General features: G+C 51.1%; 8 protein-coding genes across 8 annotated transcripts; 6 read left to right on the top strand and 2 right to left on the bottom strand.

Moving 5' to 3' along the window:
- Positions 1-176: 176 nt before the first annotated feature.
- Positions 177-2,208, top strand: M430DRAFT_19807 (hypothetical protein; the record flags this gene model as incomplete). The annotated part of the gene is made up of 2 exons (XM_024864158.1): positions 177-1,198; positions 1,248-2,208. 2 exons carry the CDS (start codon positions 177-179, stop codon positions 2,206-2,208), a joined length of 1,983 nt encoding a protein of 660 aa, XP_024720347.1.
- Positions 2,209-2,897: 689 nt separating this feature from the next.
- M430DRAFT_103827 (hypothetical protein) lies at positions 2,898-3,857 on the top strand (the record flags this gene model as incomplete). The annotated part of the gene is made up of 3 exons (XM_024860883.1): positions 2,898-3,053; positions 3,299-3,381; positions 3,494-3,857. The coding sequence occupies 3 exons, from the start codon at positions 2,898-2,900 to the stop codon at positions 3,855-3,857; spliced, it is 603 nt and encodes a 200-aa protein (XP_024720346.1).
- A 271-nt stretch (positions 3,858-4,128) lies between these two features.
- M430DRAFT_59245 (hypothetical protein) lies at positions 4,129-6,050 on the bottom strand (the record flags this gene model as incomplete). The annotated part of the gene is made up of 2 exons (XM_024868784.1): positions 4,129-5,672; positions 5,746-6,050. 2 exons carry the CDS (start codon positions 6,048-6,050, stop codon positions 4,196-4,198), a joined length of 1,782 nt encoding a protein of 593 aa, XP_024720345.1. The 3' UTR covers positions 4,129-4,195.
- Positions 6,051-6,704: 654 nt separating this feature from the next.
- Positions 6,705-8,886, bottom strand: M430DRAFT_102610 (hypothetical protein; the record flags this gene model as incomplete). Its single annotated transcript, XM_024860809.1, has 3 exons — positions 6,705-8,126; positions 8,176-8,745; positions 8,812-8,886. 3 exons carry the CDS (start codon positions 8,884-8,886, stop codon positions 6,705-6,707), a joined length of 2,067 nt encoding a protein of 688 aa, XP_024720344.1.
- Positions 8,887-11,704: 2,818 nt separating this feature from the next.
- On the top strand, positions 11,705-15,569 carry M430DRAFT_141269 (hypothetical protein; the record flags this gene model as incomplete). Its single annotated transcript, XM_024862703.1, has 4 exons — positions 11,705-11,800; positions 11,885-13,090; positions 13,143-14,176; positions 14,223-15,569. The coding sequence occupies 4 exons, from the start codon at positions 11,705-11,707 to the stop codon at positions 15,271-15,273; spliced, it is 3,387 nt and encodes a 1,128-aa protein (XP_024720343.1). The 3' UTR covers positions 15,274-15,569.
- A 2,781-nt stretch (positions 15,570-18,350) lies between these two features.
- On the top strand, positions 18,351-20,975 carry M430DRAFT_28561 (glycoside hydrolase family 55 protein; the record flags this gene model as incomplete). The annotated part of the gene is made up of 5 exons (XM_024865798.1): positions 18,351-18,570; positions 18,629-18,730; positions 18,822-18,975; positions 19,034-19,211; positions 19,269-20,975. The coding sequence occupies 5 exons, from the start codon at positions 18,351-18,353 to the stop codon at positions 20,973-20,975; spliced, it is 2,361 nt and encodes a 786-aa protein (XP_024720342.1).
- A 517-nt stretch (positions 20,976-21,492) lies between these two features.
- Positions 21,493-22,541, top strand: M430DRAFT_67161 (hypothetical protein; the record flags this gene model as incomplete). Its single annotated transcript, XM_024869273.1, has 4 exons — positions 21,493-21,633; positions 21,691-21,762; positions 21,841-21,953; positions 22,015-22,541. The coding sequence occupies exons 1-4, from the start codon at positions 21,620-21,622 to the stop codon at positions 22,539-22,541; spliced, it is 726 nt and encodes a 241-aa protein (XP_024720341.1). The 5' UTR covers positions 21,493-21,619.
- A 241-nt stretch (positions 22,542-22,782) lies between these two features.
- M430DRAFT_249176 (hypothetical protein) lies at positions 22,783-24,459 on the top strand. The gene is made up of 2 exons (XM_024865160.1): positions 22,783-24,336; positions 24,397-24,459. Exon 1 carries the CDS (start codon positions 23,024-23,026, stop codon positions 24,152-24,154), a length of 1,131 nt encoding a protein of 376 aa, XP_024720340.1. The 5' UTR covers positions 22,783-23,023; the 3' UTR covers positions 24,155-24,336; positions 24,397-24,459.
- The last annotated feature ends 2,158 nt before the right edge of the window (positions 24,460-26,617 follow it).

Below are 26,617 nucleotides of genomic sequence, written 5' to 3'. Positions count from 1 at the left end.
GCGTCATTGACTGCGGGCTGGAGAACGTATCACCATTTACCCCAAATAAGTCCGCCACCGCCACTTTTACCTGACATTTGTGTCGCTGGCCTTTGGACACCATTTTTTGATATCAAGAGGAGGAGTTGAGCAATTAATTTACATTTCCCTCGTCCTGTCGTCGAATCAGACCAGCCATGGCCAGGGTGTTCCCAATCGAGGAGTGGGCTCCTAACCAGCTGTCGCAATCCCCGAATCACCATGACCAGACCTCGTGGCACGATTCCTTCGAGACCAGCGAGGAGCCCGTGTCAAGATCGAATCTCAAAAGCAGCCAAAGATCGCTGCCTTCTCGTGGGGAGTCGGATCTCGCAGCTGGGCTTCAACACTTGTCTCTCGATGACAACAGGGAACAGTCGCGCGAACATGGAAAGAAGGAAGGGGGCATACGTGGCTTACTGAGGAGGGCGTCGGTCTCGATCAAATCAAAGAGACAAAGGCGGCATTCGCATGCCGTAGAGTCGCGGCCATCGACGGCTTCTGCGCCATGGCTGCATAGACTGAGAGAAGCGGCCAGCTTCAGCAGGCACTCGAAAATGGTGCACCCTGATTTCGACTATGAAGAAGATGATGTTGGTGCGTGCGATGATTTGACGTCTCCTATACCTGGATATGGCGATGCCCCTCCGATCATCCCTCATGGAAGTGGTGGAGCCGCGGCGCGGGCAACGGCTGCCGCCCAAAACGAGTTCTACGAAAGGCATCGTCACCTCCTGTCAGCGGAAGATCAATGGGGGGACCGCGAGAGTGGAATTGGCATTGCCATGACGACCGAACCGGCCTCGCGCAAAGAGACCACAATCAGCCGCATCGACTTCATCTCCCTTCTACCTGTCGAACTCGCGATCCAAATCCTGGCTCATCTGGACCACCGCACGCTTTACAATACAGCACTGGTATCTCAAAGCTGGGCTCGGGTATCGAGATCTCAACATGTGTGGCGTGAGGCGTTCTTGAGAGAGAAATCGAAGACGTATGCAACGAGTGCGCCGGTCAAGCCAGGTTCCGGGCTTGGTCTCCCCCCTATTAGGCCTGACAGTGATTGGAATCATCTCTACCGGATGAGACAGCAATTGGAGCACAATTGGAGGGAAGGCAAAGCAGACGCAGTATATCTCAACGGGCATCTGGACAGTATCTACTGTGTCCAGTTTGACGAGTAAGTAATCGCGCACGGGAGAAGCAACTTTTATTCTAACATCTGAAAGGTCCAAGATAATTACTGGTTCACGAGATAAAACTATTCGAGTATGGGATTTGAAAACGTACACCTGCCAACTTGTCATTGGCCCTCCAGAAGTTGTCGAGAATCCTGCCATCATGACTGGAGAAGATGGAGCACCCCTGCACTATGCCACCATGATGGATGCAAGTCGACAAGCTGAATGTATTCCAAAGGCTGTCTCCTTCCCCATCTACCACAATCAATCGATACTGTGCCTTCAGTACGATGAAAACATTCTTGTCACCGGATCATCGGACAGTACGTGCATTGTCTACGATATCAAGAAGGGCTACGAGCCCATTCAACAACTACGGCATCATGTTGCAGCTGTCTTGGACCTCGCATTCGACGAACGGTACATTGTCACATGTTCGAAAGATGTCAGTATTTGCGTTTGGGATCGAGCTACGGGCGCTATGCTGAAACAACTCCGGGGACACGAGGGTCCAGTAAATGCAGTGCAGATGAGGGGCAACACGATCGTCAGCTGCAGCGGCGACTTCACAGTCAAATTGTGGAATATCGATACTGGCAGGAATATCCGCGAGTTCTCTGGCCATACTAAGGGTCTTGCTTGCAGTCAGTTCTCCGATGACTCGCGATTCATTGCATCCGCGGGCAATGATAAGGTCATTCGCATCTGGGACGCAAACACGGGTGAATGTCTTCAGAAGATTGAAGCGCACGAAAACCTTGTTCGATCCTTGCACATCGACTCGGTCAGTGGAAGGTTGATCTCTGGCAGCTACGATCAGGATATCAAAGTGTTTGAGATGGAGAGCGGACGACTACTTCTTGATTTCCCGAAGTGGCACTCGAGTTGGGTGCTTGGGGCCAAATCGGATTACCGGCGCATTATCAGCACGGGTCAGGATCCTAAGATCCTGATCATGGATTTCGGCGCGAGCATCCCGGGGATTGAGCTCTTGGAGAGTACTAGATGAGACTTGTATAACAGGCGTTGGGCCGGGACATTGTAAAACAGATGGAGCAACTTATTAGGAAGCGCATTTTGGTTATGGGAGGGAAAGCCAATTTCTTGGTTCATATGGCGTTCAGGCTCCTAAATCCAGCATAGAGGGTGGGAAAGGCAGGTCTTGGGATAAGACATATGGTCGATCTTTTTTCCACTTTAGCCAGCGTTGTTATTATTCGTATTTATTTGTGCCAGGATATAATTACATATAGACTTGACTGGGTCATCGTCTTAAATCGAGCAAGCCGTTCAAGATCAGTTCCTCCTTCCTTGATTTCTATAGTGCTCAGGCTCTATCTACCAGGTGGTAGGCCCAGGTATAGACGTAATCCGATCGGTCGTTCAACCTTACCAGGCGTAGCTACTGCTCGTATATGCTTGGATCAGGAATGACATACCCATTTATGAGGAGACGAAGGCATGAATCGCGGGAGGGAGACACAAGAGAAAGAAGGACCTTATCGTACCCAGGTACCTTGGGGAGGGAGGTAATGCACGTGATCCAATGTCCCGCTTAAATGACCTTATCTGATTGGCTGCCACAAAACATGGACGAGGGCGGTAGGGCTAACCCGACCCATTCGCGAACACAACTTTGTTCGTGCCCCCGAAAACTTTCTGATCGTCTCGAAACTCTCCACGACAAAGCCAGCAACCATGAGTGCCCTCAACAAGATCGCGGCCAACAGCCCTTCGCGCCAGAACCCCTCTGAGCTCGAGACCAGCATTGCTGGCGCTCTCTACGATCTCGAGTCCAACACCACCGACCTGAAGGCGGCTCTCCGACCCCTTCAATTCGTATCTGCCAGAGAGGTGAGCAATTGACTACAGAAAAAATTACACCCACGCGGGAACGCAGCTTTACCAGAACGAACGACGAACGACCGTGGCGCCGGCTTCTATACATGTGTTATATCATACTTGAGATACAGGAGATACATGACTGTGTTGGGTTGTCCGGCGTCTCAGTTGTGGAATCGGACGGGCTGCGGTCCTGTTTTGTTTCTATTTCTATAGACGGAACATGGAGCTCGCATGCTGACTTTGATCAATTGTAGATTGAAGTTGGCCACGGCAAGAAGGCTATCGTCATCTTTGTCCCCGTCCCATCCCTCCAGGGTTTCCACCGAGTGCAGCAACGGTAAGCATTTCTCCCCCTTCCATTTCCCTCTCTTCCATCCCACTCGAATGCAAGCTGGGATCGCAATTGGATTGGCACTGGGACACACGGGGGCTGATACGAGAACACACAGCCTCACTCGTGAGCTCGAGAAGAAGTTCTCCGACCGCCACGTCCTGATCCTCGCCTCGCGCCGCATCCTCCCCCGTCCCAAGCGCTCCAACCGCTCGCGCACCTCCCAGACCCAGAAGAGACCCCGTTCCCGAACCCTGACGGCCGTCCACGACGCCATCCTCGACGACCTCGTCTACCCCGTCGAGATCGTCGGCAAGCGCCTCCGCACCAAGGAGGATGGCAGCAAGGTCCTCAAGGTCGTCCTCGACGAGAAGGAGAAGAACACCATCGACCACAGACTCGACACCTACTCCGAGGTCTACAGACGCTTGACCGGCCGTGGTGTCGGCTTCGAGTTCCCCGCGACTCCCGTTGAGTACTAGACGTCTGTGTACTTGTACATTTGGAGGAAAGGGGGGGGGAAGGAAAGGCAGTTGAGAGAAGGGAAAAAGTGGCTTTTATGAACGAACGCATGGCATGTATTTGCTGAGGCTGGCTGGGATGTGTTATCTTGAGGCGCACAGAGGCTTCTACTAGTGGATCATAGGCTGCGAATACCATCAAAGAAGGCTTGCCGTCCAGAAGAAGAATTCACACCCCCCGTGCGCACTACTGAAAAGTAATGATTCTTGACGTGAGAAAAGAAAAGAATTGGCTTGCTTACTTGCAACATGTCAAATGGGTATATTTTCGCACAACGCTCATGCTATGCTTTGCTTTGCTAATCCCGAGCTATCCTCCCAACTCCCAGCACACACCAATACGCCAATTCCCTCTTCTCCTTCTCTTCCTTATTATCCTTATTATTAGCAGCCGCTAGTCCAGCCCCTTCATCCTGCGCTACATCCGCTTCCCACTCGACTCTCACAAACACCGGAATCTCAAGGATATCCTCGTCTTCCCTCAGCGGGCCCGCGTACCTTGATCCTCCTCCTTCTTCTTCCTCTTGTTCTTCTTCTTCTTCTTTTTCATCTTTTTTTTCTTCTTCCCCAACCTTCAGCACCGCAGGCACCACCTCCACCACCACACTAACCCAATTGCGCCCCCTCTCCCACACCTTCCCGGCCTCCGCCTGCTGCTGGCCCTCACTCGCCTCCGCCTTCGTCCGTCTCTTCTCGCGCTCGCCGCCCTTGCCCGCACCAGCCCCGCCCTCCCTTAACGCCTCATCCCACACGTCCGTATTAGCGCCGACCTCGAACTGCGGACACAAGATCGTGACGCGGCTGCCGAAGCGCCCGGGCGTCTTGGCCGGCGTCGCGATGCTGACCCGGACGTCGTCGAACAGCGGATTGCTGAACGTGAGCACGAACTGCGTAGGGCGCAGCGGCGTCAGCAGCAGCGCCTGCGGCGCCGCGGGGCCCGGCTGCAAGGGCCGGATCGCGATGCGAGGCACGTAGTTGGGCGCCACGAGCCGGATCCGGAACCGCGTGTTCTGCACCTTGGACTCGGGCTTGGAGAGGATGTGGCGGCACGTCTTGCACCGCTTGGAGCGCTTGGTGCGGAGCAGGTGCGCGATGGGTCGGAGGTCGCTGACGAACCGCGGGTTGTGGGCTTGCGCAAGCCGCTGCGCCGTGGAGCAGGTGCCTTCCCAGCCCGAGGCGCGGAGCCGCGCGATGGACTCTTCGGAGGCGCTCGGGGAGGAGATCTGGAGCCCTTCGAGAGCCGACTGGGCTTCGCGCATCATGGAGCTGCGGCTCTTGGATTTCTTGTCCCCGAAACTGCTCCCCGTGTAGAGACCCATGATTCGTGATAGTGCCCCGGGTGATCCGTAGCCGTAGTCTCCTGTGAACCCCAGGGCGCTGGCGGGCGAGGATTCCGCGAGCTGCTCTTGGTAGAAAGCTTTCAGATTCGCGAACTGGCTCTCGGCGTCCAGCTTCTCGTTAGGATCCAGCGTCATCTCGCTCCCCTGACTCTCCTCGCCATCTCCCTTGCGTTCCTCCCGTATCCTTCGTCGTTCTTTGGGCGAGATGTATGGTTCCCCCCCATTCTTAATCTTTGCAAGTTGCGCGTAGATGCTGTTCGGCTTCTCCAGCTGGATCCCGATTTCCTTGGAGCTCCAAAGACAGTATGCGCAGTTCAGCACGTACGGTCCGGATTGCGCGACATATTCAGCTCCCAGTCCTTCAGGCGGCGACTCCGTACTGCTGATAGACAGCGGCGCCGTACATATCGGGCATTGGAAACAACTGCGGGTGCATCTGAAGAGGTAAACTATAAGCTCCCATCCATTCATCCGTGTCATTCATGGTCGGTCAGCGGCGCCATACATACCTATTCCCCTCGCTCTTCACACTGCTGCTCGGCACCTCAAACAGACAATTCGGACAATACCAGCACACGATCTCATCGAGCACACATCTGGGACAGCGGATCTGGTGACAGTCCTCGCAATACAACAGGTGCTCGAGCGGATATAAGCTGTAATTCGCGCGCGGGGCTCGCGGGTCGAACGTCCGCTCGTCCTCGTCGGTTTCCTCCTCGCTGCTGGGACCGCTGTCACCGATCCTCCTCCGTGTTGAGAACGACGTGTCGGTACAGGGACATTGGAAGTATGTGTATGGTTTGAATTCGGCCATGTTGTGCGGTGGATGCTGGGCAGTACGGGCTTCGATATTTCTTGGTGGAGGCGCGCTAGACCAGGGGTTGCATGTGATCCCCCGGCAATCTCTAACTTCACCTGATGCAGAGCAGAACACAACAACTACCGTACCAGATGCGAAAGCTGATGTGCTTTGTGAGATCCAAGCAAGACAGAGTAGTTGGTTAGGATGTCTGGTATTGCAGTAGCACGACGATTAACAGTAGCCTTGATATGATGGTAATTGATTGAGTTGACTATCTACATCTTTTACTATCTACATTCGAACTACACTATCTACATTATCATTACCTACCATACAAAATGAGAGTCCTAGGGATCAAGCCTAGGTCGAAACAAGGAAACACAAAGGAGTGTGTAGGGGTATCAGAAGAGAAGCGCGACGAGTCCGAATCCCCAAATCTGGCTTCTGCCATTGCGCCGCACAAATCCTCGCCAACTCCTATAAGCAAAGCCAACAAAAGAAACCTCCCCCCATCTACTAACATTCAAGGCAAGCCAATAACTTTTTTTTCTTTTTGGTACACCCCCCTCGTGTATCCTGTTCCCACTCAAACCTGACCGCTTTCATTGCTTTTATGAACCGGTCATCCTCAACTCCAGAGGATCAGAGTAGACACTCGCTACTCAGTCATTCCTCCTCAGCCATACTCAGTTGCTTATCCAGGAACTCCTCAATCGTGTTTGGCGCATCACCCATGCTAGCATCCGAACCTCTTCGGCTGTTGAACACGCTGGTTATCGGGCTGATTGGACTATCTGTCTCACTAGTGGAAGAATCTGACCAGTGGGAGACATCCTCCACCGATGAACATCCGGAGTCTGGTGACACTGGCGATCCTTCTCCCGCACGGTCATTATATTTGCCATACTCGACCGCCGAGAAGGTGATAGATGATGCCGTTCTGGTGCTGTCTATGCTGTTTCCATAGCTATGGCCCCTCATGTCGCCATATGATGCTCGTTTCGAACGTGCGAGACGAAGATCGGAAAAGCTTCCAAGCGTGCTCAAAGCTCTCCTGATTGTGCCTTTTCTCGAAAAGCTAGTTGTAGACGCGTTTCTTTCTGGGGTGGGCAATGAGCGATGTCTCATTGCGAAATAATCCACGTCTGGCTTGATTTCTGGTGAAGCTGAAGCGCTTTCCGGAGTAAATGATTCAGTCTGAGAAACTGTGAAGACCTCCTTAGTTTCGTCTGTCAGTGTTCGGACAGGACTTGGAGGAAGTTGCTCCTCGTTCCAGGGCGGGCAATTTGCGAGCGATACGCAAAGGTGATATGGGACGTGTTGCGTTGCGGAGACCTGTTTGGGAATCTCTGTGACAGAAAGAAGAGTTTGATAGATTGAATAGATCAAAATCCAGCGGACCTTCCTCGCGTCTCTGGGGGAGAGCTTTTCGCTCTTGTCAGCTCTGGATGTTGCAAAGGCGCACTCTTTCTCGAACCCTTGATAGCAACGGACGAGACTGCAATCGAAGAGGGACCGATCGCTGTAATTAGTGGCCTTTGACAACAAAGAGAAGTTGACGAGACGTGGTGGCGGCTTTGTTTTATCGTCCTTGCGGCAGAAGCTGAGACGCCTGCTGAAATCAAGTTTTGGAAAAGGCCTATCTTCGATCTCTGGGAGAAGAGGAAATGGGTGTGGCAGAGGCGAAAACTTGTGGCGCGCGTCAAAAGCCTGCACGTTCTGTAAGACACAGATGCCTCCTTGTTGAGAAACTGGACTTGAATCCGAGAGAGTGTGCTGGGAGTCGACGAGGAAGTCATATAACTTCTTGAAATCAGAACGCATTTGTTTGTATACATTCTTTGGGAAAGCTGTGCTTTTCCCCTTGGGGGATTTTGGAGGATAATAGCCAAGCTTGGCTACATAATATGAGTGCAGGAAAGATCGAAACTTGTCAAGATGAGCACGGGCGCCGGATGGGAGACCGAGATGTGCATCGGATAAATCTTCTGAGAGGAATGAACCAAGCTTGCGACCAGCTTGCGCCAATCGCATATCCATCTCAAGTCTGGAACTGGTAATCAGGGAACGAGAAGCTTCACTTATAAACTGGTCGAAGATCAGTATAATGTCCAATTTCTTGGGGGGGGCCACATACCCCGAATCCTGGACTCGAAGGAAGTCTTTCATGCATGCCAGTGCAGTGACAAAAGGCATCAAGCCATAGATCTTTGAATCGGAAATGTTCGGCGAAGAAGAGGATGCCGAGAGCATGATCAGGATTATTTCTCATATCCGCGTAGCCTGCCTCGCGCATATAATCCATCATCGCCTGTATGTTGTCCTGACCTGCGGATCTAAATTCATTCATGCTGTTGAGGAGTCCAACCAAGGCTCCACCAAGGTGTGCTCCAACCAGCGGCCTGCCAAAGACCCAGGCAAAGAAATTACGGGTGGCCAAGTTGTAGAGGAATGCCTCGCCACGGTCCGTGGTTTGAGGGGCCGGGACATGAAACTCTATCTTCCCAGACCAGCCGGGTTGGCTACGACTAATTCTTGAGACTGGGGACTCAGCGGGCTCTTCAGCCATGCATTTGTCAAGCAGAGGGTGACAGTCTGCTGCTAAGAGAGGGTTCAGGGGAAGCTGAAAGGCTGCACCTCTCCTTGATTGACCGTAGCCGTATAAGTACACAAGGCAGTTTCCGTCAGGGAACCACAGTTCAGGATCCTGTATGCGTGTAAGCCATATCCAGAAATTGCGAATGAAAATAGGGTAGATATGTTAGAACCCTACCCTTCGAAGACCATCCCAGTCTGTTGACATCCTCGCTAGTCCGTCCCATCTTCTGAAGGGCATATCTCCCGCCATTGTGCCAATCTCTGATATCGTTGATCCCTCTTCCAATGAAGTAGAGTATGTTGGATCCATACCATCAAGTCTCTTGGCTAACATCCGGAGGGAGGATCTTGGAGGGGGGGGAGGTGCTTGAGCCATTGACGAAGCGACAGACCTGCTTGCTCCCTGTGTTCATCGTGGACAAGGCCGAGTTAAATGTCTGCGATGCTCCCCCGCGCAACAGCAATGGAGAGCTGTAGAAGTGTTTCCTGGTCGACAGCCAGCTAACACGTCAATCTGGAACTGCTGCATGGCGATCCCATCGGTTTGGAGGTGGCAGGGGATCGGCAGGGGTGGAGCCCCCTCCCAATTGTCGAATGAGAAGACAGGAACAAGAGTCTCGAGTAGGTATGCGAATCGAATGTCTTAACTAGAGAGCGTAGTGCCCTCTCTGATAAGCCTTGTGTGGACGATCAAGACTATTGATAACAAATGAGACCTTCCAAGTTCCTTGTCACCAGTAGGCCCTACAGACAGGATGGCGACATATCCCTGGCACCATGGGCCCTGCCGCCGTGGGGATCTATTCAAGCAGCTCTGTAAATAGCATCGCTTGAGTCGATCATACGTCGTTACAATATGCAAGATCGCGGGAAAGGGTCGAAACGGCTGTGCAGATTCGCCCAAAAGCACGACGGGTATGCAATGCGAGGTTACGGAGACATCTCCGTACATTCGTATCCAGAGAAACAGGAAGAAGGAGTGCAGCATGAAATGGGATTATCAGGGTCCAAAATCCCTTGTGTTTCCATCATCCTGATTATCTCTTGTTTCTTTCGCATTGGGGGTGGTTGCCAACGTGGGCAGCATTCACGGCAAACAGCATCTTCCTGGTGGGCAATCAATCAATCAATCAATTGATGAAGATATATTACTGCAAAATACCCTCCACAAGGCGTACGCATCCTCCAAATCTGGCGGGCGAAGCATGATTCTTCTAGTTCCGCATCTTTATCGATACTGTTATCGATACAGCCGGCGCCGGTTGGCATGACAGCGGCAGAAGAGGGTAGCCATATGAAGCTTGTGTTATGATGTTATCCTTATTGACCGAGCTCCTCGTACTCGGGCAACCGGCGTTGCTACCGACACCTGGGTGGCTGGGGATTCGGGGACTTTCTTCGCGGCATTGCGTCAACGAAACCTGCAGATGAGCGTCCGGTCTGAATAGACACTCAGAAACGGATTAACAAGTTACCACATTAGAGACCAAGGTTCCTTGGTTGTGTGTACCTCAGCTTGACTGATGACAGTTCGCGACTCGTTCAGCGCGAACGTTTTAACCATTCCAATGGCCTGTCGCCGTCGAAGCCTCGGCGGCGCAAGTCAGGTCGCTCTGGAGGGGCTCTCACATGTCAAATGCTTCTCGAGAAGAATGCGCAGTCCATGTGCTGATGATTCGACTTCCTTGTCAATGCTCTATTGCTGTCCCTGTGAAATGTAAATGCTTACAGTATACCCCCTCCAAAGGTTGAGGGTTTCCTGTCTGATAGCCTTAAGCAGATCGGTTGTCATGGCAAGCTGCAGCACCCGCACCCGCACCCGCAACCTTATGGCAGCGGCACTTGATCCGAAACCCACAAGGCGGCTGGCGACGTTTTGACTCTTCGCGGGGCCGATTACGAGATCTGGGAAGAGCAGAATGAGCGGGGTGATGGGAGGTAGCGTGCGGCCTTGGGATTGGAAAAGACACTATAACCTGATGGGGTCCAATCTGGCATAGGCAGTCCTGCAGAGCTGATAAGCATCAAAGAAAACTATTGGAATGACATAATGGAAGGGTTTCGAAAGGGTCAACTCCTAGATGTTCTGCACACAATGATCGAGACTTCAAGAGCAGGAGCAGCTCTTTCAAACGCCGAAAGAACCAAATAATTACCTTGCGACCCGACCCCTTTTCTTTGACGCCGTGTGCGAAGTGGATGACGATTATATAAGTCGTCAAGTAGTGGCAGTTTGATAGTTGGTATACCTAGGTGGCCCGTACCTAGAATCCCAGATGACGGCGGGGCCTGGCCGCTTGGGAGGACTTTGAAAGGATCCACAACTGCAAGCATTGAAGCATTCTTCCGATGTACCCCTGGAGCCAGAGAGAGGAGAGCCCCCTGACCATGCGCGGAGTGATATGACTGCCTTCCGCTGTCCTGCGCAAACAGAGCAATGAGAGAGAATATCAGATCTGAACTGCTTTTCTTTCGTCCCCCACGTGAACTGTGATCTTCTGTGCCATGGCCATCAAACGGTCCCTTGATCGGTCTGGGGAACACCCTTGCTTCTCCATGCGGCCGCTTCGCTTCCCTCGGATTATAGTTTATCCACACATGCCTATTGTTTATCCGTCACGGAACATCGTTTGTCCTTCGTACGCGATCTGCAGCTGAACCTCAGCTATCATTCCTGGTAAAGGGACAACGACCTCCAATCTGTTCACTGCGCCAGAGCGTCAGCGGCATCTGTTACAGCATCTGGCACAATCCAGCAATACTTTGCAATTACTTTCCTGTGCCAAGCTACGTCGCATCCTGTCTTTTCCTCAATAGCGCCCCGATGCGACCATACGCTTACCATCACGCCCTGCTCACCTCCGCATTCCCTCTCGACGCGGCAAATAAGGCTTGTCGCCTCAACTAGTGTTTGATCGAACCTGCTCTACTTGCGCGAGGACGGTGGATGCGATTCAATCATGTCACCTTCTCCAGCTACGCCGCGTCGTTCGGCGCCTGTCAGATCGCGCACCAGACCGAAATCAGAGCGCGCCCCCACCCAGTCCGAGAAAGCAACTCTAGGAAGCATGTCATCCGAACCGCCCAAAAAGAAGCTCCGATACATACCAGGTGGTCCCGGCGGGGGAGGTAGATATGTTGATGAGGATGGCACAGAAATACCGGTGGGCGGAACTGGTCCAGGAGGTTACAACTACATTGGGCCTCGTGGGCGCATAGGCCGAGAAAACTTAGCCAACGGAGTACAGCCAGTCGTCTACAATAGACAAAACCGAACACCACGAACACGAACCGTCATTCCACGCGCACAACCGCCCCCGATGAGGTTTACGTCCGCCGCTCAGGCTGCTGCAGCAGTGCAGAATGATGGATACAAGCCGAGAGAAGAACGGGCATGGGAAGAGTTCCATCCAAACTTGGATATCGAATCACCTCTTCGTGCCTTCAGCGCAGACGAGATCGAGGGAATACAATCGAGACCCCACACGCCTGCGGGAGCCCCAGCCTCGGCAGATGGTTCCATCGAGGGTACCAACGGCTTACATACTCCAAACGGCATTGAAGGTTCCCAAACGAAGAGCGAGGGTAACGTAACGCCTTCTGCATCGGCTAACGGCGAACCTATATTAATGATGGGCATCCCTGGTACTCCAGGCGGTGGCAAGAGAAGACCTGGCCGGCCTCCCAAGGACCCCATCGCATTTTATGCAAAACGGGCGGAACAGCTTGGCATAGGTCTGAACATAGGTACCCCAAAGGCACCAAATATACGCCCTCCGGTTCAAAATACGAACCCTAAAGAGAAACTGACTTTGCCACAACCATCATATCGCATATCCAACACATTAGCTCGATTCGAGGATCAGGTGCGCTACGTGGATAAGTCAATGGCCAACGTTGGGTATCAAATGAGCGACATATTTATTCGTCCAGAAGGGAGACTCATCAAGGCCTCGGATATAAACCTAGACGAAGATTTCGACCTTGTCCCGGACGTGAAAGAGAACTCTCTCGGAGTTGGTAGTGGCAGTGTTGGTCGTGTTGAGTATGACATGGATCTGCAGGATGACAAATGGCTTGAAGCATATAACTTTGAGCGGAAAGCCTCCGGTTCCGAAGCAATTACACGGGAGATGTTCGAGATTACCATCACTACAATTGAAAAGGAATGGTATGCGCTGGAGAGGCGAATTCCCAAGCCCAATCCCAAGCCTCCACAAACTCATAGACCGAGATCAAGTTCAGCGGCGGCAGTCAATGGAGAGCCACAAGCTGGGGAAGAGCAAGATAGCAAGTGCGCTATATGTGATGATGGCGATTGTGAGAACACCAATGCCATTGTCTTCTGTGACGGCTGTGACTTGGCGGTCCATCAAGAGTGCTACGGAGTTCCCTTCATTCCCGAAGGGCAGTGGCTGTGTCGAAAATGTCAATTGATAGGTCGCGGCATTCCGGTGAGCTTCTTCGATCCTGTCCGATTCCGTCTCCATACTAACCATGAAACAGACTTGTATCTTCTGTCCTAATACGGATGGAGCGTTCAAACAAACCAATGCCTCCAAATGGGCGCATCTTCTCTGTGCTATGTGGATTCCCGAAGTTTCTCTTGGGAACCATACTTTCATGGAGCCAGTGATGGAAGTCGAGAAGGTGCCAAAGACTAGATGGAAACTGACCTGCTATATTTGCAATCAGCGCATGGGTGCCTGTATCCAATGCGGCAATAAAGCATGCTATCAGGCATTCCATGTCACCTGTGCGAGGAAGGCCCGCTTATTCCTGAAGATGAAGAATAGTCATGGCACACTCTCTGTCCTCGATGGTACCACGGTTTTAAAGGCCTTCTGTGACAAGCATTGCCCCTCGGACTACGCGAAGGAAAATGATGTGGCTCAGGCTATTCGAGATGCAAAGTCCTTCTACCGACGAACGATGCGTGGTCGCTTGTGGGCAGATAGCCAAGCTTCGGCTTCGGCACTGGCAGCCACACACCGAAATGCCATTACTGAGCACCAACCGGATGAATCGCAGCTTATGGGCGTGGATGCTGAGGCGGCCTTGGGCGATGGCAAGAAAAAGGGAAACCAACCTCCCAAGGCAGTCTGGAAACTCCCATCGGGTGCTCCGGTGATTCCACAAATCACCTTCAACACAGTCGAAAGCGCCCTTCAACGTTTTCCTGTTCTTAAACGCAAGGAGTATGTTGCGGATGTCTGTAGGTATTGGACGCTCAAACGAGAGGCGCGTAGGGGTGCCGCACTACTCAAACGATTACAATTGCAGGACTCCTTTTCTTCTATGGAACTCCCTCGCAGAAATTTTGCTGCCATGGGTCCTGCTGGCAGACCAAGACTCGAACGACGAATCGAGTTTGCTGACAATATGGTCAAGGAACTTGAGAGAGTGAAGAGTCTTGTGGAAGACATCGTGGCGCGCGAGAAGACAAAGTTGGAAATGTCAGAACTTGAGGCAGAACTTATCGACGCGATTTACTTTCCGATCGCAAAGTTACTACCTCCTATTATGGACAAAGCTTTAGTGTAAGTCATTTGCCTTTCATCGAGATAATTTACTAATGCGATATAGACTTGATATCAAGACTTTCTTCACCGATGGACTGACCAAGATCCGATCCAAACTCCAACAACGCTTCTACACGACAATACTCCCATTTGCGCGGGATCTGAGTGCAGTCTTCAGTGCGGGCATCGGGAGTGAACCTCCAGCCAATCCAGAAGCAGAAGTTGATACGACCTCGTCCCCCAAGAAGCAAACAGGAGATATCAAGGAGCGCAAGAAGCTGGCCAAACGCATCATAAAGGCAATCCAACCACAGCTCGAGGCAGCTCTTAGAGCGGAGGTTGAGATAAGTGGCGAGCCAGCTGAGGAGCAACTGAAGGAGCTAAAGAATTTGCTGGAGGGCAGTCTCGAAGCAAGACAGGGCTCGGTGTCGGTCTCTCTCGGAGAATCCGGGTCACAGGAAGATGCTGAGGGAGATGTGGTGATGACCGATGCAGCTCACGCGAAACAAAATGGCGTTGGACAAGGGGATACCGATACGTCTAAAAGCCACAACGAAGATTCAAATCAAAAACGCGAGGCGGATGACGTCCAGATGGAGGACGTCGATGCGCCACACGAGGAAGAGGAAAACATCATTGTAGCCGTTTCTTCCGAGTCTCCCGCGAATGCCGAGCCAAACGGAGATACCATTACTACAGCTGCTCTCGCTGAAGTAAATATAAATAAGTCACCAGCCAAAGCACAACCTACGAATGGTCTCAAAAACACAAATACGTCTTTTGATACGAGTGGGCATGTTTCTGCTCCGCAAGTCGAGCAACCAAACACAGCCATACCACCAGTATCGAACGGCTATACCAATGCAGAACAGGGAGACAAGACTCTCACCGACGGAGGAATCCCTCTGTTCCTCAAGGAAGATTTCCAGATAGAAGGCGTGAAAGTTTCAGAGATAGTAAGAGAATCGACGCGCCCAAGCGAAGAACTGAGCGAGATGGACGACGATCAGCTAAACGATCTGGAGAATGATTATAATAACGCAGCAAACGAAGAAACCGTGGCTGTGATTCCAGTTACGAAGAGCAAGAAGGCGAAGAGCAGAAAGAGGCGATAAATAGGTAATCAGGTGGTGGTTGTAATTGACGAACTTGTACGACTAAGGGGGGGGAGTTCTTCTTTCTAACTTGGCTGGCGAATCTGGGTTTATGGAGTGCGGCGTCCCACGGAAATGTGGTATACCGATTGATTGATGGAGGGAATACCTAGGCGGGTAATGATCAGACGCAGCCAGGCCAAATACCAAATACCAAATACCGAAAAAAAAAGAAGAAAGCAAAGCCAGAAAAAAATATGAAATAAAACTGTTGGACTACTGTAATCATTGGACCCTACGTGCATACGTTGACGAGGCTGAATCATAACATTGCAAGGCTCATTCATGGTAATAGGGTAGGATCGATGCTTTGGAATTCGAGAAGAATCATCCATCTGGCTGAAGAAGCTGTGTTTCTCTATAGAGTGGAAGACTCTATCCATTCTGATGGGTTAACTGGAGCTGTTCGGTATTGAATGAAGACTACCTATGCCATCTACTCATTCATTCATCTCATATTGCCCCTGAGATCTCTGTTCCAGATCAATATCTCTCACACCTCCCTATCGAATAACTAGATACCCATAGTCGCTGCAGATATAAGGAGAGCGTACATTTCCTTTCTATCTTTCTCGTCGAAACTTCTTAAATGACAGAAGCCTAGGATGACTCTCTGCTCTCTTATTATTCTATATGTGGTCATGAGTCGTGACAGCCCCTTTCCAGAACGCGGCCGACTCTGTACGTCGGAGCTGTCAGTTTGATCGCGTGGGATTGGATGTCATGCAGTGGTCTGATGTCTGGATTGGAGGGATTCTAGCATAAATACCTACCTACCTGATACTATTGTATATTCCCCGTGTTAATTCTAACTTACTGAGGTAGGACGACGACTAACCCCCGGGCTAAGACCTGTAATACAAAGCCCGGAGAATTAAATCTCCCCCCCTTTTCTTCTCGATCCGAGAAATGCAACGTTTCTGAAGCTGCTGATGTTTATCAAACAAGTCAATCAAATGAACTCGGGATCGGACGGCTAGGGATTTGGCAAGCAATGGAAACTGGACGCGGCGAGTTGAAACCCTAAGGTTGCATGCTTGCGCGGCCTTGCTTCCTGTCTGAGCCGCCCCGGCCCAATACTGCCCATCGCGTAGCCATGATCATAGCCAGGTGCTCAAAGCTTCACTGTTGACCCGAACTATTTCGGATCATTCGATTTCATGCCGCTGAATCTTAATCCGTAATCATAATTGATGTCAAATATCGTCTAATCTTCGTTCTCCATGGATGTCTGAAACGCGAGGGAGTCGCATGGCTCAAGCATGATTGTGGCCCGTGGTCCCCCCCCATACGGGGTACAGACCAAAGCTCATCGTTTCGTAAGTCGCCTGTCCCTTTGACCAACCAAACAGACCGACGGAAATTCGCTTGAAACAGCATCAATATGATGAATAAACGCTGGAGTTCCGGGGCGTATCACTCGCTTCTGACTCGAGAATGCCATCGAATTATGTTTGAAGCGGAGAATGAGGAGATGAAGAGGGATGGGCATCATGGGGAATTTCCATGCAGAGACTCTCCGAGGTTTAGAATCGTAAGTAGGGCCGATGTATTTTCAATGAGTACACGGTTGAAGCTTCGCCGTTCGGGCATTTTCATGTCGATATGACCGACCTGCTCTTTTGAGGCTTCTAGCGATGGCGATGCCTGCTGTAGAAGCAGGTCATGCATTGAATAGCCTCTCGCCGACGGCAGCCTTCCTCCATATGGTGAAAGATGAGCGCTGGGTGATCCGGCGCTGGAGGGGAATCGCCGAATAGAGGGCCGCTAGCCAACCACAACGGCAGCGTGCCTGGCTATGATCGCGCAAGGGCGAGGAGGTTTCATGGCGCTGCTGCGAGTGTGGCGGGCGGCTTTATTGGAGGAGATTATTATTGGGAACGACCTCCACCAAACCCCCAGCAAAGAAAAGGCTTGTCCTGTGGGGCGTCCTTTATCGACGCCTATCCGCGACTTGCCCCAGAATGCCGAATCAAAGGCCTCCAACCTGCCAATCTGCCGGGACCAATAGCGCCAGCCAGCTGAGATCCAGCCGTCGATCGCTCAGGAACGGCACGAGTCTCCACTGGAAGTGGTTGGACGCGGTGCATTCGCTAACAGCGGGCAAGTCTGCGTGCCGTTCACAGAGTAACGTATCCTCCCCTTCGACCACCCCCCGGTGCACTGACTCGGAGGTGGATGGCGAATGGCAATGGCAAAGACCATGTTTTCTTCTGCTTCTGTGCCCGATGGCATGTTTGAAGGAGCTGTGCAGGGCCAGGGCCAGGGCGCGATGCAACAAGGGCCGTGGAGTGGACGTGCGGGCGAGATGGTGATAGACGACCCCAAGGAACCTTCGACAAGATCATATGTAAGTATAGGTAGCCCTCCGCTTCTTGTCAAAGGCACGATCTTTCAGACATCGACTCTTCGAAGTCATCGCACTCCTTTCAACCCTCGGCGCCGGCGGCCCTTCACTTCGCGTTCATTCACTGTGAGTCGCCCCCTATTCATGCCATTGTTCGTGACTGGGGTTCATTCGGGGTTGCTTGTTTGTCCGAGATCGTTTGTTTGAGATCGTCTCTGTTTGTTCGAGAAGGACTTCGTTCGAGACTGTTTCTTTGTTCGTCAGTTAGCCTCCGCACTTTGCCCATTCACGAAGTCTGCCAATAGTTTGGTCGTTCCCCGTACAACCTTGACAAGAACAACTGGAACAATCACCTACAAGATTTGGTGAATCTGTCCCTCCTGCTCCTCTTCTTTTTTCCATTAAAACCATTGTCTTCGTATTACAATAAGACCCTTCTTCGATCCACTCTATTGTACCCCCAACCCCGAGACCCAAAGTATTGTCGCTGGTAGACAGGCGAATCTTCCCGCCCCCTTCCTGCCCCTCCTCCTTCAAAACCACCCCGCCAACTCTTATTTACTCGATAAGTACCACCCGCACCACAACACACAGGTTGTGGACATACAGGACTACAAGACTAACAGTCAACCGTTCTGGACAGTCCCCACATTCATTCAGAGCATCTTCCATCCCCAGGTACATCTTTATGATGGCTACCTTTTCGATCTTTGCGCTTTTCGTGGCTCTACGCCTCTTCCTCCTCGTCTCTTCCGCTCCGACTCCCCCCTCTGTGGGTGTTGGCATCTCTATTGGCGCCGCTGATTCCACCTACTGGCTCGCATCTATTGAGCGCCAAGGCACTGTTGCTTTCGGTGCATCGGACTACAAGGTCTTTCGAAATGTGAAGGACTATGGCGCTGCTGGCGATGGTAAGTCTACTACCCCTTGAAGTTGTCATATCTACCATTTGCTAACTAGGCCATTCAGGAACCACCGATGACACTGACGCAATCAACTCTGCTATTACTGACGGCGCGCGATGTGGTCAAGGCTGCGATTCATCGACTGTCACACCAGCTATAATCTACTGTGAGTATTTTCCATGATATCCATAATGTTGTTTTTCTTTTTGAATAGCTCTGTTGAGAATCTCATGCTGACTTACTCTGCGATGTTTTAGTCCCTCCCGGAACTTATTCGATCTCGGCTCCTCTGATCCAATACTATTACACTCAGTTCATTGGCGATGCCGTGTCTCTTCCTACAATTAAGGCTACACCTGGTTTCACAGGCATGGCACTGATAGACTCGGACCCATACACTTCTACTGGAGCGTAAGTATCGATCTTTCCTACTGGGTGCTTGGAAATGATAGCTAATAATATCTCGCAGGAACTGGTATACCAACCAGAACAACTTCTTCCGCCAAATTCGGAACTTCATTATTGACACTACCGCTATGCCCGTGACTTCTGGGGCTGGCATTCATTGGCAAGTTGCACAAGCTACTTCCCTTCAAAACATCGTATTCAATATGAGAACCGACGGAGGAACTTCAAACGCCCAACAGGTAAGAGAATCTTGCTCACCAACAAATGGTTGTACATTAACTAACTTTTCTCTGCAGGGTATCTTTATGGACAATGGCTCTGGTGGGTTCATGACCGATTTGACCTTCAATGGCGGCAAATATGGAGCCTTCTTCGGAAACCAGCAATTTACTACTCGCAACCTCACGTTCAACAAGTGCCAAACTGCGGTATATATGAACTGGAACTGGGCATGGACCCTTTCTGGACTCACAATCAACAACTGCAACATTGGTGTCGACATGTCCAATGGAGGCACATCAGGCCAAACCGTCGGCTCTGTTCTTCTTGTTGACAGCACAATCTCCAACACCCCTATTGGTGTTTCTACCGCCTACTCGACAAACGAGGGAGCTACCAACGGCACACTAATCATTGACAACGTGGATATGTCAGAAAACGTACCTGTTGCAGTATCTGAAGCATCGACGAACTCTACCATCCTCGCCGGAAATGCTAAGATTGCCTCATGGGCTCAAGGCCGTCAGTACGATGGTACGAATTCTGGCACCGCTGTCCAAAAGCCCCAGACTGCTCCCAAGAAACCTGCCGCTCTCTTGGATTCCTCTGGCAACGTTTTTACACGCTCAAAGCCCCAGTATGAGACGGAGCCGGTTTCGGCATTCTTGAGCGTGAAATCTGCTGGTGCGAAAGGGGACGGTGTCACAGACGATACCGCTGCCATTCAGGCCTTATTCAACAAAGCCAGCTCATCTGACATTGTTTACTTTGATCATGGTGCCTATGTCGTCACAAGCACAATCAAGGTTCCCAAGAACATCAGAATCACCGGCGAAATCTGGCCTATAATTATGGCTGGAGGGACTGCGTTCCAGGACCAAAGTAACCCAACACCGGTTTTCCAAGTAGGCCAGCCTGGCGATACTGGATCCGTCGAGATATCCGATCTGATCTTCGAGACTCTTGGGCCACAACCAGGCGCCATTATGGTCGAATGGAATGTTGCTGAAGCCTCCCAAGGCTCCGTAGGCATGTGGGACGTTCACATGCGTATCGGAGGCTCAGCAGGTACGAAACTCCAGTCAGACACATGTGCAAAGAACCCGAATGTCACAGCCGCTGCCAACCCTGACTGCGAGGGAGCGTTCCTCCTCTTACATGTTACATCAAAGGCCTCAATCTACCTTGAGAACAACTGGTTCTGGGTCGCTGACCATGAGCTTGATCTCTCAGATCATTCCCAGATCAATATCTTCAATGGTCGTGGTGTGTTGATCGGATCTGACGAAGGACCGGTTTGGATGTACGGGACAAGTTCTGAGCATTCCGTTTTGTACAACTACCAGGTTGCGAACGCTTCGAATGTTTACATGGCTCTCATTCAAACCGAGACGCCCTACTTCCAAAGCAACCCAGATGCCTCATCGCCATTCACTTCCAATAGTGCTTACTCCGATCCCGTCTTCTCCGGCACTCCAAGTGCTAACAAGGCTTGGGGTCTCCGCATTGTTGATTCGGAGGACGTGTTCATCTTCGGTGCTGGCTTGTACAGTTTCTTTGACAACTACTCCCAAACTTGTCTAGATACTGAGAGTTGCCAAGAGAACATGGTGTCACTCGAGAACTCCGGCAACATTCATTTGTATGGCTTGTCCACGAAAGCTTCAACCAACATGGTTACCGTCGATGGTTCGAGCGCCGCACTCGATAGCGACAACCGCAACACTTTCTGTGCCACCATTTCTATTTTCGAGCTGGCAGACAGTACTGGCACTAAGTGTTAAGAGTGGTCAGATGATATGATGGTTCATTAAAGATATGAGATCCTTGAGATACCCTTTCCGTTTTTTTTTCTATTTTGTACATACGTTTGGGGGCATACTTTTCCTTTTGACCGGCGTACAGTGGAGGAGCATATGGGATATCAGTTCATGCCAGCGAAGCCCTATCATGACATGTTGGAGCGAGACTTTGCATAGGTAGTGGGCTATAGCAATGAAAGACCACGTTATTGCGGTGCTCTGATTCTCTCAAGAACGCGACGTGATGTTATTGACTGTAGCAGAAGTTACACACTATTACTAGACCAGCATTTGGAACTTCTTCGACTCTTCGTGGCCTCCTAGTGGCCAAATTTATTAGAAATACAACTTCTCAATGATATTAAAAAGCAAAATCCCTAGTGGAACCCCCTGTCACAAGATTTACGGTACTGATCTTCCCCTGCATCACGTGCTCGTTGATTAGGCGACCTTCCAGGTTCAATCTGCGCGAGTCCCTGTTTTCAAAGTTTGGGAGTAAATCCGTTTCAAACAGAACCCCGCGAGAACAACTGCCGCTGAGAGCTTGTGTATTAGCTGCGCTCGGAACGCTCTTCGAATACCCCTCTCATAATCGTGACCAATACTCTGTGCTCGTTTCGTTCAAAATGGGCGAATCTAGGTCAGTCGCAACATGATCGACGACAGGCAATCTCAGAATCCTAACGCGCCTCTGCAGACAAGAGCTGGTGGCATGGCTTAACAACCTGCTCCAGTTGAATCTTACCAAGGTCGAGCAATGCGGAACGGGGTAAGTTTGAATGTTCCCCCACCTTGTACCTCTCCATCCCACCTGCTCAAGCCTAATATTAAACCCCCTGGTACATAGTGCGGCCCTCTGCCAGATTTTCGACAGTATCTATCTCGATGTTCCGATGTCCAGAGTCAAGTTTAATGTCAATACCGAGTACGCATACCTGCAAAACTTCAAGATCCTCCAGAGTAAGGAACACCCACAATGCACAAAGGCCCGAGGCATAGCCTAACATCTCTCAACAAACAGGCTGCTTCACGAAACACAACATTGACCGGCCTGTCAACGTCGAGCAACTTATCAAATGCAAGATGCAAGACAACCTCGAGTTCCTCCAGTGGACCAAGCGATACTGGGACCAGTACTATCCTGGAGGTGAATATGATGCAGTTGCTCGACGACGTGGTTCTGGTGCCCCTCCCCCAGCGGCAGCGCCTCGTGCAGCAACTACAGGTGCAGCCAGGAGAGGTACAACACCAACAACAGGCGGACGGGTCGCAAAAGCCGGAATGGGTGGTGCTAGCTCGCTAGCCTTACAGCAGGAGAATAATACACTAAAGGAGACGGTGCAAGGACTAGAGCGCGAGAGGGATTTCTACTTCAGCAAGCTCCGCGACATTGAGTTGCTGATTCAACAAGCGTGCGAGGAAGACCCAGAGATTGAGAAGCAGGAGGACGGGTTGATCAAGCACATCCAGACAATCTTATACTCGACGGAAGATGGCTTTGAGATTCCGGCCGAGGCCGAGGTGCTTGATGATCAGGAGACATTCTAAACTCGTTAATGATGATGATTACGAAAAGCGCGGAGGCTGCAACTTGTTCCTTAGGCTATTGGAGTTACATAGCATACGCGGGGAGATATGAATTATGGGATGGATGAAATTACATTTCCCCTGGCTAGGGGAGGGGTTCGTAGATAGGTAGTCCTGTTAACTAGGGCTCTAGATACGATGAAGAATTACTGTGGATGTGTTCAGATCAAGATATGTGGATGGTCTTTCGTCGATTTCCTCGGGACGGCCCAATATCATATCAGAACCCCACATTTGGTACATACGGAGTATCTGGTCGTGCCGCCAAGGCTGTGCATTTCGAACCCTTGTCCGAGCTCTCCCCAAGAACAACGTCAACCCATTCCCCGAGAGACCACTTCTCTCAACACCATCAACACCTTTTCTTCAGACAATTATTTTGCGGGTTGCGATATCTGCGATATCAGCTCACGGGATAGAACAACAACTATCGACTCACAACCATGGCTCCACCCGTGGAGATCTCCATACCATCCACGATCCTATCCAACATACCCGGCGAGAAGCCATACACCCTCTACAATATAACTCTCCGGCTCCCCCTTCGCACCTTCGTCGTGCAAAAACGGTATTCCGAATTCGTGACCCTCCACAACACCCTCACCTCCCTCATCCCCGACCCAACTCCCGCTCCCCTCCCCTCGAAATCGTGGTTCAAATCGACCACCTCGTCTCCCGAGCTCACGGAATCGCGGCGCGTCGGCCTCGAGAAATACCTGCGCGCCATCGCAGAAGGGCCTGACCGGCGCTGGCGCGAGACGTCGGTGTGGCGGGCGTTCCTCAACCTGCCGAGCGCGAGCGCGAGCGGCAGCGGGAGCAGCGCGCGCGGAGAGCTGCTCGCTGCGCATCAGAGGGGTCTGGGGCCGGACGCGGGCCAGATGGCGGCGGATCCGCAGGTCTGGCTGGATCTGCATCGTGAGATGAAGGGCCAGCTGCATGATGCGCGGCTGTTTCTGGGGCGGCGGGATGGGGCGACGACGGCGCAGGGCCAGTACGAGGCCGGGGCGCAGGCGAAAAAGTGTCTGGTGAAGGTAGGGACGCTATTGGGGAGCTTAGAGGAGGGCTTGAAGATCATGATGGATGGGGAGAGGAAGGGCGGGGAAGGGAAGCTGGGGGCGGGGGAGCTGAGGCGCCGGAAGGATCTACTGGGGAGTGCAAAGGTGGAGAGGGATGGCTTGGAGAAGCTAGCTGTCAACCTGGCGGTGAAGCACCAGAGCAAGAGTAGCAGTGGCAATGGGGGCGCGGCGGCCACGAACCAGGACAAGAATGCGTTATTCGGGCCTGGAGTCTCGAGGCCCGCTGGACGAGTCCTCGGGGCCCCGGTTCCCGAGACGGACCGCACGCGGGAGTTGGATAACGAGGGTGTTCTGCAGCTGCAGAAGCAGATAATGCAGGATCAGGATCTGGACGTGGAGGAGCTGACCAAGATTGTGCGGCGACAGAAGGAGATGGGCCTGGCGATCCACTCGGAGCTCGAGCGGCAGAATGAGATGCTAGCAAGAGTGGACGAGGACGCAGAACGAGTGAAGAACAAGGTTGATGTCGCAAAGAAGAGGATTGGGAAGATATCATAAGATGGTCATTTGTACAATATATCTTTCAGCGTCTCTAGCATCAGCGGCGGAGTTTGGCGCTTTCAATTCGGGGTTTGGGATTTTGTCATTTTCTTCAGGGCCATAGTATAAGACAGAGAGAGATACTGCTTCACGGCTATACGGAGTTGCCTTTATATACAATACCAGGTGTTGAAATTTAGGTATACTTTTGCTCCGTATTTATATCTGCGAGTCGCTTACCAGGAGTGCCTATGGTTCAGGAATGGAGTTGAGAGTCAAACCGTGAGTGATCAGATGGAAGGACTGTCGGATATTATAAGAGCACAAGAGGGAGAACACGAATAGTTGGTTGAGCATTAGCATAAATATACCTACCTAAGGTAAGGTAGTTAACAGCTGCCCCCCACCCCATTCTCCCTCCGTTCTGGATTAGGAAAATATTAAAGCTCTCAAGACAAGGAAGATATGGGAAGAGAGCTTTCCTGTTAACAAGATTCATGGGAATAATTGAACTCCCTGAGCAACTCTCAATACCTTACTGTAAGGCCTCCCAGAATGCTTCATATTTTTGGAAATACGAGGGTGGCCAGTGCATCTTGATTCATGGTTAAATATTCAAGAGTACTAATCAAGCATACTTCAACAACATAGAGCAAAATCCTAATCTACTTTCAAAGGTCATAATTTACCCATAGTTCGCTCAGATAATGGATTCCTTGGAGAATAAACGTATCTCACAAGAATCGATGATTTTTATCTGCCTCTTCCCAGAAACACCATTGCTATCTACCTCCCGGCCAGCCTTTTTTACCCGGTAACCGATATTTCAGTCGGCAGAGTTATACCAACGTAGAACTCACTGAGGAGCCTCCCATGGTTCTAACCTGCAATCCAGGTACAAGTCATTAGCTATATCTGTGGAGAGCTATAGTAGTGTTTTTGCTGAGTTTGGATGGCGTCAACGTCTTTACTTGTTGCCAGACCTTTCTGTCTAAAGCAGGGTTCGGTATTCAAAGAGTTTGTTTCAGCACTCGATCAAAGCTTACTCCCTGCTTACCTCTTAGAAACCTGCAGGTTGATTCCCTCTGAATCGAAGCATGCATAATTCAGGGAAGGCTACGGGCTCATGGATCGAGCCACGACGACATCGTTCTACTCAGAACGACGTCGTTTTTTTGTCGCCCCCGTAAACGCTTACATATTTCCACAAGATCAGGCCGTCGAGGCACACACACGTCAAGTTCTATTTACTCCACCTGACTTTTCTGCACCCCCGTCTTTTCTTCTTTTATCAACAAACACCTGCCCACGCGAAAGACTTCGCATCTTCTCGAGGCCTTTGAACCTTACACTGACACAAGGACTGCTTTATATCCTTGTTCAATGGGAGTCCGGACACGCTAAACTGATGTTCTGACAGTCTGGCATTGTGCCGCTGTTGATAGAGGGTTGTGGCTATAGACCATCCAAAAGAACCCCTCTGATAACCCGACAACTACCTGAGCTTCATCATTCAAGACATCAAAAATAGGATCTGTCAATAGGTACTTCGCGTATCAACCGTTTCTTTGTTCTGTACTGACAGAAGATACTCCTATAGGTCAGACAATGGCAGAGAACAAGTCATACAATAGAACGCTTGGTGGAGAAGGCAACACAATACCCAACATCAATAGGTAAGTGATTAACTTACCTGCACTCGGTATACATCAGTCTTATACGTGTATGCTTTTATATACAGAGCTCTTGTTTCCATCGCGTCACTTTCTTGCGGTCAGATGCTCCTTGTCATCTGGTGGTCTTCACACCTGCTCTCCTTTACTAGCTAATCCGCTTTAGCATCTAATTCTTCAAGCAGAATAGCTTTAGAGAAATGAATCAAAAGCTAACTAACTTTTAGTTTGGTGCGGCTGATTGAACCCTGTTCATCAGAAGAGTCATAGGCATGAAATCAGGAGGAGCATGAAGTTGTTGAAACACACTTGGATATGGCGGTGAAGGCCTGAAAGCCACGCAGAGCTACAACTCCTCACGGAATATCGCCGGCGCGGGTTTTATGCAGACCAGTACAGCTTGCCTATATTTTACTGATACTGTAGAAGGTATTAGGTATCTTCCAACCGCTTGGTTGCAGAATGAGTATTCCTGGTCTACTCTCCCCTTTAATCAATTGCAATGAAACTAACAGAGAGATAGCAGAGTCGCAAAACACGTGAACCCCATGAAGATGGGCCAATTGCGCCAACGGAGCGCTTATGATAGTGTTGGGGATGATCCCCCTTCCGTTCTTCTGCCCCTTTCGATCCTTTCAGCGCCTCAATTCTACGTCATCCCAGCTGTTCCCCGGTTGCTGCGGCGACGAGACGCGAGTCTCATCCGACGCGCCACATCTCCCATAGTGCGGTACTACTCGTGCGGAGGGACACCATCAGCCAATGATCTGGAGTGCCGTTACTCGACGCTGGCATCCTAGTGGCGGAC

The sequence above is a fragment of the Amorphotheca resinae genome (genome assembly GCF_003019875.1).
Source record: "Amorphotheca resinae ATCC 22711 unplaced genomic scaffold M430scaffold_7, whole genome shotgun sequence".
Taxonomy (NCBI): Eukaryota; Fungi; Ascomycota; class Leotiomycetes; order Helotiales; family Amorphothecaceae; genus Amorphotheca; species Amorphotheca resinae.
The sequence above is the reverse complement of the archived record's forward strand: the minus strand, read 5'-3'. Positions and strand labels throughout refer to the sequence as shown.